The sequence below is a fragment of the Ursus maritimus genome, unplaced genomic scaffold (genome assembly GCF_017311325.1).
Source record: "Ursus maritimus isolate PB19 unplaced genomic scaffold, ASM1731132v1 scaffold_25, whole genome shotgun sequence".
NCBI classification, from domain to species: domain Eukaryota; kingdom Metazoa; phylum Chordata; class Mammalia; order Carnivora; family Ursidae; genus Ursus; species Ursus maritimus.
The window spans coordinates 10,526,514-10,541,896 of record NW_024425008.1 but is presented as its reverse complement, the minus strand read 5'-3'; the positions used below and the strand labels follow the sequence as shown (position 1 = coordinate 10,541,896).

The 15,383-nt window shown below is 42.6% G+C and overlaps 1 protein-coding gene across 1 annotated transcript in view; it reads left to right on the top strand.

Annotated features, from left to right (window-relative positions):
- GOLGA5 (golgin A5) overlaps window positions 1-7,767 on the top strand; it is a gene marked incomplete at its 5' end in the record, with an annotated part of 32,245 nt that extends 24,478 nt beyond the window's left edge. Inside the window, 4 exon segments of the mRNA XM_008698460.2 lie at window positions 1,279-1,504; window positions 4,483-4,588; window positions 5,941-6,004; window positions 7,289-7,767. Coding sequence (XP_008696682.1) covers window positions 1,279-1,504; window positions 4,483-4,588; window positions 5,941-6,004; window positions 7,289-7,369 — 477 coding nt within the window. The 3' untranslated portion in view covers window positions 7,370-7,767.
- Between the last annotated feature and the right edge of the window lie 7,616 nt (window positions 7,768-15,383).

The window sequence follows — 15,383 nt, the reverse complement described above, 5'->3', positions numbered from 1 at the left end:
TATTATTTGACATAGAGACAGTGAGAGAGGGAACACAAGCAGGGGGAGCAGGAATGAGAGAGGGAGAAGCAGGCTTCCCGTTGAGCAGGGAGCCCGACACAGGGTTCGATCCCAGGACACTGGGATCATGACCTGAGCTGAAGGCAGATGCTTAATGACTGAGCCACCCAGGCACCCCTAAATAATTTTAGTTTTTAAGTTGTCAGACTTCATAGTAGTCCATAATTTAAAATATTTTAAAATATTTTTATTTTTGTAAGAGTTGGGAACATCTGAACATTCAGTGTTCTATTCTTACCTCACCTGCCTTTGTGAAATGCTTACAAGTGGTAACATGACTTTCTAGCAGAAAGTCAAAAGAAAGGAGCATAAACCACCAATTTGTTTAATCCTTAAACATTCCTGTATTTATTAAATGTTTTTTGAGTGCCTACTAAGCCTAAGATATTGTGTTATTTTTGTTAATTAAGAATTAACTTAGGGGGATATCTCTTAAAGATTTTTTTATCTAAGTAGAACAGAGGAAAGAAAACCTTTGTCTCATAAAAGAAAGTTGATTTGTACAATTTTAAAAAGAGATCGGCATCTTCATACATTGCCAAAAAAAAGAAAAAGAAAAAAAAGAAAGCAACCCATAAATGAGTGGCCAGATAAGCACGTACGTGGTAGGTGCTCAAAATCATCAGTCATCAGGGGATGCAAATTAAAGCCTCAGTGGGATGTACACTGTTGCTCACTAGAATGTAACTGTATCCCTAACTGTCATGTACAGAGAGCTACAGCAATGTGTCCACTGTCAGATAGCTAGAAAATTGCAGAGCAGAGGTGAAAACCTGTTTGTGGTCTTCGAATCGCACCCCAACTGCTGAGTTATGGAAGGTATTGAATCCCAGCCGAGAAGTTCAAACTGTACTATGGATCGATGCTTTCAAATATCTTTGATCATGATGCCACAGTAAGAAGTAAAGTACACCTTGTGTCTCAGTACTCACGTGTACTTAGAAATACAACACTAAAACAGAATTACTCTTACATACTGTGTGCTGTGTACTCTCTGTCCCATTGTATTCTGTAACTATTTTAAAATGTGGATTGTGGCCCACCAAATCGATTTTGTGGCCCATTAATGCAGTTTGAAAATCTCTTCTGTAGACAGTGAAAGAATGATCATAGAGTTTTGAGAAATTGAATAATGCCACACTTTACCTGTGGGAATGTAATTCTATGTTGTATGACGTTTGCTTTGTGTAATAATTGTATAAACACTTTGCCTTTCAGCTTACTAATAAAACTTTAAGCAACAGCAGTCAGTCTGAGTTAGAAAACCGACTCCATCAGCTGACAGAGACTCTCATCCAGAAGCAGACCATGCTGGAGAGTCTCAGCACAGAGAAGAACTCTTTGGTCTTCCAGCTGGAGCGCCTCGAGCAGCAGGTGAACTCTGCCAGTGGAAATAGCAACAATGGGTCTTCCATTAATATGTCTGGAGTTGACAGTGGCGAAGGTAACAAAAAAAGGAATTTTGAGAGAACATTGCATTGCCTTAATTTCCAACCTTGTTAATTCAGGCATGACTTTGAAAAGTTACAGAAAGACCATTTTTATTTGAAAAGAAGCTCCATCCAGCAGAACACTGCTTTTCTCCTGATGTGTGAGGCCTGAGCCATGCACTGTTTGACATGATCTTTAGCAGACAGGAGAGTGGACTGATTAATATACCCCTCGTTATGGGGCGCCTGGGTGGCTCAGCTGTTAAGCGTCTGCTTTCGGCTCAGGGCATGATCCCAGGGTCCTGGAATGGAGTCCTGCATCGGGCTCCCTGCTCAGCGGGAAACCCACTTCTCCCTCTCACACCCCCCTTGCTTGTCTTCCCTCTCTCGCTGTCTCTCTCTGTCAAATATACCCCTTGTTAGCATGGGACTTTGAGAAGGGAGGCCCGAGGAACAATGATCATGTTGAAATACGTAGGACATTCAACAAGATATTGATGATAAGGTAGATAATTTGGCAGAGAGGGGCTTTCAGGAAACTTGAAGATTTGCTTTAATAATCTTCTAGTCCATAATTATGAATATTAAAGTTAATACTTAGTCTTATAAGTATATCCATTCTCTATAATTTCAATAGAGAAATCTGTAGAGTCCCAAAGTCAAGTCCCAAATCAAGAAGAATTTTAAAGATTTCAGTATAAGCTTCAACAGATCAGGTTTTTAATCTTAGAGCTTCATAAAGAAATTCAGCAAATTTCTCAGTTCTTTGGCTTTAAATTAAAAGTTTTTTAAGGGGTGCCTGGGTGGCTCAGTCGGTTAAGCATCTGCCTTCGGTTCAGGTCATGATCTCAGGATCCTGGGATCGAGCCCCACGTCAGGCTCCCTGCTCAGCATTGAGTCTGCTTCTCCCTCTGCCGCTCCCCCTACTTGTGCTCTGTCCCCCGCCCGTCACATAAATAAATAAAATCTTTAAAAAAAAAAAAAAGTTTTTTTAAGTTTTTAAAAAATAACATTTTATAGATATGTTTTTAATAACATGGTTGCTGTCAAAAGAAATCTCAAAAAAAGGATATTAAAATCATCCAAATACTCTGTTCCCCTCAGATAACATTTTAGAATATCTCCTTTCAGACTTTTTTCCTATATATGTTTATATTGTCTGTTTTATTGTTTTTTTAACTTTTTTCAATAAATCAATTTTCTTTTTTTTTTTTAAGATTTATTTATTTACTAGAGGGAGAGGGAGGGAAGGAGAGAGAGAATTTCCAGCAGACTCTCTACTGAGTGTGGAGCCCAATGCAGGGCTTGATCTCACAACCGTGAGATCATGACCTGAACTGAAATCAATAGTCGGACACTTAACTGACTGAGCCACCCAAGTGCCCCTAGAGCTTACGTTAAAAAACAAAAACAAGGGGCGCCTGGGTGGCGCAGTCGTTAAGTGTCTGCCTTCAGCTCAGGGCGTGATCCTGGCATTCTGGGATCGAGCCCCACATCAGGCTCCTCTGCTAGAAGCCTGCTTCTTCCTCTCCCACTCCCCCTGCTTGTGTTCCCTCTCTCGCTGGCTGTCTCTGTCCAATAAATAAATCTTTAAAAAAAAATAAAAATAAAAATAAAAAATAAAAAACAAAAACAAATTCTAATCTGTGATGCCAACAAAACAAACAAAACAAAATAGCCCAGAAGAAAATCCTAATTAATATATAAGAATTAAACATATAATAATCTGTCAGAAATCAGTGAATCATTGTGGTGCTGGACCAGCTGGTGAGCTAGGGGGAATTTGTTTAAAGTTAAATCTTCATTTCACTTGTACACAAAATTAATCCCTATTATATTGAAGAATTAAATATTAAATTGAAACATGAAAAAACTAGAAAAGTCATTAAATATTTATGATATTTCTGATTAGAAAAATGTTCAGTATCACTAGTAATCACACATACCAAAGAAGGCAAAATAAAGCACTTTATTAAAGTCCCAAAGGTGATGATAGACTAGAAGGGGTCTGCAAGAAGAGTTTCCAGGCAAAGAGAAGAGCAGGTGCAAAGGCCCAGAGGTAGGAGCAGTGCTGTCATGTTGCAGGAACAGCAGGGAGGCCAGTACAGCTGGAGAAGACTGAGTGAGGGGGGAGAGTAGTCAAAGGGGGAATTCAGAGAACTTGGAGGAGATTGTTTGGCCTGTGTAAGGAATTTTACTCTGAATGAAGTAGGAAGCCATTGAAGGATCTTGAAAGGGGTGACTGACTGCATTTTAGCAAGATGCCTCTGGCTGCTATGTCCAGAATAGACGGCAGAGAACTGAGCGGAGGCAGAGGACCAGAGAGAAGCCATTATAATAATGTGCATGGGGGATGGTGGCAGTTAAACCAGAGAGGGGGGGTTATTTTAAAGGTGAGTGGCAGATTGGATGTGGAGTTTGAGAGAAAGAAAGGAGTCAAGGGTTTTGGCTTGAGCTGATGAAACAATGTTGTCAAATACTGAGATGGGGGAAAAGGCAGGGTATGTAGGTTGTCAGGGAGGGCAGGAAGTCAGAATCATGGTTTTGGGCATGCTGAGCTTGAGATGATGTTAGACATCCAGATGGAAACAAAACAGACGATTAGATGAGTCTGGAGTTGGTGGTCTGGGCTGGAGATAGAAATCTGGGAGTCATCAGCATTGTAGAAAGGGTGTCTGGCCTCACTTTTGCTCATTGATATTGACTCCTGGCAACACTTGGTATTTGTAAACTTCAATTTTTGCTAATTTCATGGGGAAATATATTTTTTAGTTTTTTAATTTTTATTTTTGTGGATATGGAAGTTTAAGTAGTTTATATAATCAAATTTATGTCTTTTCTTTATAGTTTCACCTTCTTTGAATGTAATGCTTAGAAAGTTGGCCTTGCGAATTTCTTCCATTTGTAGTACAGTAATATATTCAACTATAATTTTGTTAGGACGTTGCTTTTGGTGTTTGTACATTAATTCATTATTTTCTTGTTTAAACAGGCACACGGCTCCGAAATGTACCTGTTCTTTTTAATGATACAGAAACAAATCTGGCAGGAATGTATGGAAAAGTCCGAAAAGCTGCTAGTTCCATTGACCAGTTTAGGTAAGCAAGGGCAGTAATGATGAGTGATGGATCGTCAGCTATTTTTGTACCGTTTTCCGGTAGCTTCAGTCACAGTGAGTCCCATCAGGCAGAGCTGATATTTAGAGTGATATTCCCTACTTCCTCTCACAATATTTCGATCTCATGAGATTGCTTTATGTGGTCGGCCAGTGCCTGTGTTTTACTGAAGATGACTAACCCTGATCATTTCTCTTCTTTCTATAGTAAACTCTTATTAAATTTCATTGAGAAAACCTCTATCTCATGTAAATACATCCACTGGAATATTTTCTTTCATTACTTTATCATGTGGTGAGAATAAAAGATGCCACTATGTATAGTGAACAGTGCTCATTTTAATATATACTTGATATATACTACATAAGTAATGTTAATTTATATACATGTTATTATATATTTGTAACTTCTTTATACTAGCAGACATGTACCTTATAAAGAAAATGTTTTAACAGTGTATGTTTGCCTTGATAAACTTCATGTTTAATCCACTAAATCCACTGCCTCTTAGTGTTTCTAATTAAACACAATTATAATGAATTTTTGCAAAATAGAGCAATCTTTTCTTACCTTTTTTGTGTCAGAATAAAGCTGTGTTGTTAAAAATCAAGAGGGTGATTTGCTAAGGTTCTTGAGGCCATGGGCCAAGGATGCCATAGTCGTTATGTCCAGATTATTAAGCACATTTATTTCAACTATTTGTTTATTCAACATACGTAATAATTTTTAGAGAAATTAGATACTAGGCGTTATGCTGATGGCAGTGAAAGAAGCAGAAAGGCCTAGAAGAAAGGTGTATTTGCCTATGTATGTATCCATCTTGACAGGGAAAAAATGTTGCAGAGAGACGTGAGTAGTCAGGTCTGGACTTCGTATTCTTCCCGCATTTACTTTGGTGTGTATTTGAGTTTCTGTAGTTCTGAGCCTTTTAGAAACCTGTGCACTAGCTTCCGGATTAGCTATCCCAAGTGTTAACCAGACTTTTTCCTGTGCACGTGTTGACTGTTGCCTTATCTCTCTCGTAACTTGTTTGGTCTCTAAAAGAAAAATTATTCAGAGAGTTTGCCCCCTATAGGTGCAGCTGAAGAATTAAGGGAAATAGACCGTATTTAACAGTCAAGCCACAAACGAGAGAAAGTGTTTGTTTACTATCATGTTTCTATATGGTTATTTCAAGTAATCATTTAACAATCTGCTGTAAAATGATTTTTCTTTTATGATGGCCACATAAATAGCTTAAATGAGAGAAATCCTAAAAGGCATCGTTGGCTGTTACCACAGGAAGATGTGCTTTGAATGTAACTGTCTCCTCTTCCCGCCCCCCATTTGCACAGCATCCGCCTGGGAATTTTTCTCCGAAGATACCCCATAGCACGAGTTTTTGTAATTATATATATGGTAAGTAAACTTATTTGAAAAAGTAATGCTACACTTGATTTTTAACAAGTTTTTTTTCCAGCTGCTGAGCATTTTGACTAAAATCCAGCAATTAGTTTTGAAAGAAAATAGAACTCATTTTCAGTCATTAAAACTTTTTTTCTCAAGGATGCATGTAGAGTGACAGTTCATTGCATCTAAAATATAAATTGCTCAAAGGCTTGTCCTGCAATAAAATGACCTGTAATGCAGTTTAATAGTTACCTCTACTTCTGAGCCCCTCTAATGACAAAAATGTGCAAAACAATTGATTTCATTTTTAGGTTGATGTTAAGTTTCTTTGATTATTTTCATGTGTTTTGCTTTATATTCTGAAAGGAGCTCAACATTGATTTCCATTCTTTCAGATTTCTTAGCTCTAATACAGTGGTCACCATGGTTTGGGATACTGTTTCATGTGTCCTTTGACCCTAAAAAGCCTCTGACTGTTCTGAATGAGGACGTCTAGTTGAGTTCAATTAAGACAAGCAGTCTTCCTGAAAAAGAAAAAAACTTACCTAGAAAGAAATTTCTCTGTGATCCACTAGAGGGAAGAGTTACTCCTTTGAATAAAAAGTGTTTAAGAAGTGAGGGATGGAGAGAAGAAAAGAAAAAAATTGAACAGCATCAAGAAGGATTTAGAATAGGTGCACGCAGGTGGATTCCCACTGTTGGAGATGAGGAAGAACACCTGCGCCATGTGTCATGGTGTCAGCGCTGCCATGAGGGAGTTAGGGGAAATTCCTCACTGTGGGTCCTGTGCTAGACCCTGAATCAGCCTCTGAAGCCTGACACATTATTCCTGTCAGGAATGTCTTCCCGTCTCCTGTTCACCAAATCATGGCTAAACCCTTTTGCAGAACACCAACCGTACAACCATGACTCTGTTCTAAAAAAAAGCCTTTGCAACCAACTGCATGTACATCTAGCAATTCCAGTCCTGCATCTCCTCTGCATTATAGTCACCTGATCGGTTATTCATGTGCACTCATGCATTTACGGATGTGCTAACGACTTTGATAATTCTCACCTGAGAATTCTGTAGGTCTCAAAACCGTTACCCTCCATCGCACTTAGCTTGTTTGTTTGCATGTTTGTTTCTTCATTATTTATCCAGTAAACAGGCACTGGGCCCCTGCAAGGTTGCAGACCAGTGCTGGCCATGCAAAGACAAGACATGGTTCCTGCCCTCAGTACACGACACAGTGGGCCTTTGGTGAAGATTGATTCATTGGCTAATCTGTAAATTGTTTTCTCTCTCTTTAGGCTTTGCTTCATCTCTGGGTCATGATTGTTCTATTGACTTATACACCAGAAATGCACCACGACCAACCACATGGCAAATGAACTGAGCCCAGTTGCTTCAGTGATTGGTTGTCTTTTTCCAGACTTGGCATCTGCAAAAGGACCAGTTGCCTGAAATTGCTGACAGCAGTGCACAAGGTTATTTCATCACTACAAGCTTTTAACTCGTTAAGTTATTATACAAGTACTCTGCTACCTAAATCTTCCTCTCATTTCCTTCAAATGGTAAGAGTTTCTAAAACAGACAGACAATAATTTAATAAGCTCAGCTCTGCTTTTTCTGAAGTCAGAGGTTCAGTGTTTATTTGTATACACATGGACCTGCTGGGTTTGTTCACCTCTGTACAGACCATCCTATTTTAGGTGACATGCATTATGGGTTATAATCAGGGAAACTAATTGTATTTAGTGATACAAATAAAATGTTTTCTTTTTGATAAGTCAGTCTGGTTTTGTATTTTCATATATTTAGCTTTGCAAATATGGATTTACTTCTTACATGGTAAAGACTCGATTGGTATAAGTTTTCATATAAACACATAAATAAAATTTACTGTGCTTTTTTCTTTCTTCTTTCTTTCTTTCTTTCTTTCTTTCTTTCTCTTTCTTTCTTTTATTTATTTTTACAGATTTTAGTTATTTATTTGACAGAGAGAGCAAGACAGCCAGCGAGAGAGGGAACACAAGCAGGGGGAGTGGGAGAGAAAGAAGCAGGCTCCCAGCAGAGGAGCCTGATGTGGGGCTTAATCCCAGAACGCCGGGATCACTCCCTGAGCCGAAGGCAGACGCTTAATGACTGAGCCACCCAGGCGCCCCAGCATTTTTCTTTTTAAAAAATAATAGTTTCTCATCGCCATTAAATAGGACCTTTCCCAATGGGCTCTAGCGAGTGGAGCAGAGATCAGCAGGGGTGCCACCTGTAAGTGATTCTTGGTGCTTTGCCCCTGCTCTGTTGGATGCACCTCTCCGTCCCACCCCCACCGTGCCAGCTTCCTCTGCTTCTTACACTCTCATTCACTGTCCTCCTCTTTTCCTTTTCTCTAGCCTGCGCCTTGGGTTAGCTCAAGATATCCCCTGCTTGTAGCATTTAGCAATGAAATCTATTTTATCGACCTTTGCACTTTTAAAACACTCCAGTGCAAAGACATTACAGAATTATTCTCTGGAAAGAGAAATTTTCTTTGCTTTAAGTTCAATATAATGTCTCTTTTGGCTTTCCTTTTCCTCCACATGTCTGAATTCTTATTTTGTCCTCTGGGTACTGGTGGTCTCTCTTCGTGAGTGATTAATACGTGTAGACCTTGGGCAGGGGTGTAGTTCTTCCCATCAGGAATGTTGTTGAGGATGTCGGCTGGTGCCTAACTGAAAACCCGAGCAGAGTTTCTGTTCTTAACGACATCTGTACTCTGACTTTAATTGACCTGTAAATCTTCAGAAGTTTTGATACCCTAGGAAATGTATATGTTTCTTATTTTTCATCAGAAAATGAAGTTTTGAAGGTCATCTGACGGATGCTTGCGCTTTTTCTCAGTTTAGCATGAATGCAAAAGGCAGAAATGCCACATCAGCTTAAAGTGGAGGTGAGGGATTGGGGGTAGAGGCGTGCCATTCAGTCCGCAGGGTTTATGTCACCTTCTTCCTCGGCTGTGAGGGCCTGTCAGAGTGGAGCTGTGAGGCCAGGTTTGATCTTAAATGGGGTAAAGTAAAAGTTTAGTCTTGCTAATATCTTTTAAAGGTGGTTTTTCCTCTCTTCTAATTTGGAAAAATTTCTGGAAAATGATTAAAACCAGGTTGCGTAACTTAAAATGGAAAACAGCACATGCTTCACCGTCGTGTCCTGCCAGACTTCCCATCTCTGCGCGTCCTCCTGGCTTTGGTAGGGATGCCTCTAAATCTTTTTTCAGTCTTTGCACTTTCTTGGCTTTGGAAATAGTTTGACAAAGTGTTTCCAAGATTATTTTTCTGCAGTTACTTTTTAATTAAGTTTCAGTTTCAGTATTCTTAGCCACTAACAACTGGGGAATTTTAAAAAGTGTTCCCTTTCATTTATCCTCAGATAGCACGAAACCTTGACCTAATTAAAAGGATTGCATGAGAGCCGATTGTTTTCTTTTCTATCCAGTGTGTTCATTTAAAGACATTATATGTATATACATATAATACAGAGTGTATAGTAGACATACATTATATATACGCACATATACATATATTCTCAGAACTCTTGTACTGCTTTGTGTTTGTAGCTATCATTTGGAGAATAGATTGTTTTATTATTATAAGAATATCTCTTTTTCTCTAGACTTTGTGCTTACCAAAAGCTACCATTTCTATTGCTCCAGAACAAAACCATCAAAGGAAAAGCGTGGGTTTTGTAAACACATGTTAAACGGCCTGTCCTTTGGTGGAGGAGGGGTTAGGCTGTCTGGGGCTTGGTGGTCCAGCCTCAGTTTAAGAAGCCTTATATCCAACTCACCTTGTGGGGGCAAAACCCCAAACTATGGGTTCGAATGCGCCTCAGTGGGTGCAAGCGCCCTGTGGCAAGAGGCTGGCTGTGTGGGGAAAGGCCCCTGGGCCCCTCGGTAGGATGGAAGTAGAAGGAAAGGACTTAGAGCCGAAGAGCAGTCAGGACTGACGGCCGCAGGCAGGCTCTTCGGGCTGGGATTCGGTTAGAAGAAAGAAATGATTGAAAACAATGTCTTAGTGGTCATGCTGAACATGTTTAACCAGTATTCCGATTAACTCATTCCTGAGTCAGAAGAACACGGAATAAGTGAACTTCACACTTCTAAGACACACACAAACACCTCAAAATAAGTAAGATTTTTCCTTTTATAAGAATATTTGAGCATCAAGTGTGTTCCTACAGAAACCTTATTCATAGAAGATGTCCCAAAGAAAAAAGTGAGCGGTCAAGTTTTTAGTCTATAATAAGGCTACAAAGTAATCCAGATTATGAGTGCCCTGTGTGCTGGTCCCTTCTAGGACTGGGGAGTGGCAGGGAACTAAAGTCCCTGCCCTGGTGGGGCTTACCATTAAGTGAGAAGGCAGACTAAGCATATGCATAGCGTAGCCCTTGGTATTAAATGCTGGGAAGAACAGTGTAAAGGTTCAAAGAGAGGTAGGGGAGGGGCGGGGGAGTCCTCTGCAGAAGTGACCCTGGTGCAGGGCCTGAGCGCAGGGGTGGGCCGTGCGAAACACCCTGTGGGCTTCCTGGGCAGTAGCTTACATGAGAGCAAAGCCTCTGGAATGGGAGTAGGCTTGGTGAGGCCAAGGAGGCCAGCGTGACTGGAACAGAATGAGGGAAGAGAGAGCGCTGGGGCCAGTGCGGTAGGGACCTATAGCCCACGGTAAGGACTTGGAATGTGAAATCCTTTTGTTTCTCCTTAGTAACCCCTCTGACCTTGAACCACCAATTCCTTCAAATATCTTTTCTTAATTTGAAAACTTTAAAAAATCTGTATTTTAGAAATCCACAGGCCACAATTGCTCCACACACAAATGATGAATAGTATAGATTTCATTTTGTTTCCGTGAAGACAGGCCGAACCCAAGGTGGGTGACTACATTTTCCTGTGTAGTTACAAGGAACACAGATCAGTGAGTTTGTGCATTCCCTCATAATTTCTCCGTCTCCACGTTCATTGTTAACTCTTCATGTTTGTTCAAGTCAAGAGCAAACAAAAATGAAATGAAATCCGAGAGTACAGCTGAAGACACACGTGTCCCGTGTTTGACCAAGCATGGCATGAGTCACTGCCTGGCACCACCGCTGTCGCACGGTCCAACCTCAGAAACGCCAGTGTGTTTGGACATCTCTGATCCCCAGAGGGCGAGGACTGTCCTTTTTTACCTGCTATTGTAGCCTCGGTGCCTAGACCAATGCCTAGCCCATAACTGGCCTTCAGTTGATGTTCACTGAGCCTCACTGACCGCATCAGGCCAAGCACCGAGCTCCTGCACGCTTCCTCCAGGGCTCCCGAGACCTTCACTCAGCATCTGTCCCGTTCGTGCGCCGCGTCTGGTTCCTAAAACCAGACCAAAGAGCAACTAACTGACTGACGGGGTATGTTGGCAGTGCTGAGGGCTCAGCCTGGGCAGCTTGCCAGGAGTTCCCCCCAAAGGGCAAGGCCATAAGTATTTAAAATACAAAACCAAAAGGTGACCCGAGGATACTGCTGGTCCTAGCTGCACTTAGTGAAGAACTTTAATCATCGGGGAAAGTTCGGTCATGCTTAGCAGACTTTCCCAAAAGACAGTGGAGAAGATTTCTGAAAGCAGAAAGATACTCAGGTGCAATTTTTGGAAGTTCTGCAAAGCCACACCTGCCTGTGATTAGATTCTTTCCTCATCTCCAGTTTCCCTCCCCTCCCCACGGCACCCCTCCACTCTGGGAGTACTGCGTAAGCTGAGCGCACGTGAAGTTGGAAGGTTTGTGTGCACGCTTTCCAGCTACTAGCAATTTGCTTCAACTCACAAATACGGTGGAAGTCAATTGAATTCGAGCATTAATTAAAACCTTAAACGTAATCATGGCTAGAACATGCTAACGGGCCAATATCACCAGCAAGTGGGTGAAAATTGGTTCTTACAAAAAATACTGTTTTCATATGTAAAGCCCAGGTGTGCATACCAGGCAGCCTTGCACTGAGATTTCATGGAGGGGAGTGACGATGACAGAAAAGGCTGGGAGACACTGGGCTGGACCATAAGGCAGAGACCCAGCTCCCGCCCTCGTGGAGCCTGCAGCCCAACAAGGGAAACTGATGCACATCGGAGCCCTGCATGGTCTGAGCTTCAAGCCCCATCACACGTCTCATTCTGCACTCCAGTCTCTTGCACCATTCCAGCCGAGCCTCCGCAATTATTCACAGCCTCTTCCCTTGAGAGGATTTTACTTTCTGTCCCACCAACCTCAGCCTTGGCCTTCTAAACTGCCTTCTTTGGCTGGTGAAATGTGAGTGGAGGGGATATGTGCCATTCCCCAGCAGGAGCTGTAAGCATCTTGTGGTCTTGCCCCTACTTGTTCCTTTGCCGTGAGCCCAGCGTGTCCCAGATAGGTGCTGCTCCTTCAGCCTAGGTTCTGGAGCACGGTCAGACATGGAGTGTGTCAACAGGGGACATGTTGGTTGTGGGGGAACATAACCTAGTGATCACTGACTAATGGACCCACCAGTGCACATGCCTCCTGTCCACCTCCAGACCTCCCCTCTGCTTACGACACTTGCCTTCTTACCCCCGTCCCCTCCTGCTGTCAACTTAAATGCCACTTTCTCTACGAAGTCTGAACACCTCTCTCCCCCACCAAAAAAGATGCTAGGCTGGGTGCCTATGGTGGGCAGGATAACGGCCCCCCAAAGATGTCTGTGTCCCAATCCCTGGAACCTGTGAATAGTTATGGCAAAAGGGACACTGCAGATGCAAGTAGATGAAGGATCGTGATACAGGAGATTATCCTGGATTACCCAATAACCCTACATTGGTCCTTACAAGATGGAAGAAGGCAGAAGAGTCGGAAAGAGATGCGGTGGCAGAAGCAGAAGTCAGAGGTGTTCAGTTGCAGACGGGGAAGGGGCCGTGAGCCGAGGAACGCAAGCGACCTCTCAAAGCCGGAGAAGGCAAGGGAACGGAGTCCCCTCGAGCCTCCGCACAGGAACGCATCTCTGTCGAGGCCTTGATGTCAGCCCAGTGAGACCTGTTCCAGACCTCTGACCTCCAGACTGTCGTAAGTCATCTGCATTGTTTTAAGCCACTACGTTCATGGTAGTTTGTACGGTGGCAGCAGACACCCTAGTGCCCCTCCCCGGCCATGAGCTCCCGGAGCACACTGCAGGCCCTCCTCTTCACGCTGGTGCCCAACAGAGCTGCCCCTCACCCTCTGTCACTCTGGCTGGACGCCACGCTTGATACACCCTGTCTTGTCTCAGTGGTACCTCCAGAGCCTAGGAGGGCACATGGCAGATTTCCAGAATGGGTGCAATTTTAGAAACTAGGACACAGGAGGAACAGTGATGTGTGACAACGAAGAAATACAAAGCTAAGAATTGGGTGCCGCTCCTTTCCAGCTTGCTTACCTAGCTGCAAAGCCACTAAACAGCTCGGACTTCGGTTCCCTCGTCTGAAGAATGGAGAAACTGGAAAGAATCACAAAGAATTTCCCCGTAGGTAAAAAGCATTTTCTAAATTGAAGTTTTCCCCCAAATGTTAGGGGTTTTTTTGTTTGTTGGGCTGTGCATTTATTTTAAAGTTGGAATGGACCAAGAAAGTGGAAACAGCCAGTTGTTCCCTAGAGCAAGACGGTGACAAGGCCCCTCTTGCGAGCACAAAAATGACGAAACCTCCCCTCTTCTGACAAGCACGGCTACTGTCTGAGCCATTGCTGTCGTATCACAGATACAAACTCAGACCCCATTTTAACTCCCTTCTAGACGCTTATCACTGAGATACTCAGTCACCAAATTAACCCCCGCTCTTGAGACCATCCAAACCAGAACCGCTTCAATTTCTTCATGACCGCACCATCATCCCACACAAGCCCAAGCCCTTGAGGAGCCCCTGTCACCTCCCCTGTGGATGTGCTCCCGAGCCACGTTCTCCCTTGCGTCAGCGAGCTTATCCCCAACTTTGGGCGTCTGTGTTTTATTGGTTTTGACCACAGGTGTGGGCTGGTCAGTTGGCTCTGGTAGAAGGTCCTCCATATCCGATTCTCTCATTCTACCTGCAAGCAAATGAGTTCAGAGACCCGTCAAAGTCCTCCAACCAGTTACAAACGTAAGATCAAATAGATCTTTTGCTTGTTTGTTTTCATACAGCCACGGGGTTAAACTCGTTGTCACTGGACATGTCCTCTTACCAAATCTGCCTGGTACTGAGTCTTCCATTTCCCATCTTGGCTAGAACCTTCCAGGAGCTTTTAGTCGCTGGAGAAAACCTGCCATATTTTTTCAAATAACAGTTAGTCCTGGGGCAAAGCCAGGTATGTTCTGATGAGAGTTCATTGTTCTTTATCAGCGTGAGAGGAAGCAGGTGTGTGTTCCCTGCTGCCATCTGATTTATTTCTCTGAGCTCTGGGAGCAGACACCATCAGCTACCCAAGCAGGAAATTGCCTTTCTGCAGAAGGGAAACAAAGAGGGTTTGCATTATTTTTAACTGTAAAATTGGACATAAAAAACATTCGGATCACTTGGGCTTTCCCCCCTGATCATTAGAATAATATTCCTTAATCGTGAGAAACAGAAAAATATAAAGCAGAAAATATCATTCATCCATAGGCCCACCACTCCAAACTAGTAAGTCTTCACATTTTGGCCTATTTCCTTCCAGTCTTTTTCTCCCCCTTGTGTATGTGCAGAAAGATCCAGAAGTGAAGAAAGAGAAGGTATAGTTGAAATCATAGTTTTCAATGAGTCCATGCTCATTGCAAAAACTCCAAGCACCAATGTATACAGAACATTCTAGTGTCCTTTCAGCACCTCCCCATCCAGCCCCTTTCCAGTGACAACCACTGTGAAATTAGGAAGAAATGGGTTAATACACATGATGCTTTAGTCCTCCTAAGTAGTAAATAAATGTTTAGTGTTTGTGTGGCACTTGCTAAGTGGATTCTCCTCATTCTCTTTGTGGCAGACAGACCCTAAGCCGACCTCCAATAATTTCTCACCTCCTGCTGTCCATGCTTTTGGGTAATTCCCTCCTCGTGAGTGCAGGTGGGACCCATGACTTGCTTCTTTTTTTTTTTTTTTAAGATTTTATTTATTTATTTGACAGAGACAGCCAGTGAGAGAGGGAACACAAGCAGGGGGAGTGGGAGAAGAAGAAGCAGACTCCTAGCAGAAGAGCCTGATGTGGGCTCGATCCCAGAACGCTGGGATCACGCCCTGAGCCGAAGGCAGACGCTTAACGACTGCGCCACCCAGGCGCCCCCCATGACTTGCTTCTAACCTATAGAATATGGCAAAGGAGATGGGATGTCACTCCCTTGATTTGGTTGCATTACGTGGCAAAGGAGATGGGATGTCAGCCTTGTGATTACAGTGTATAAGATTCTGTCTTAGCAGA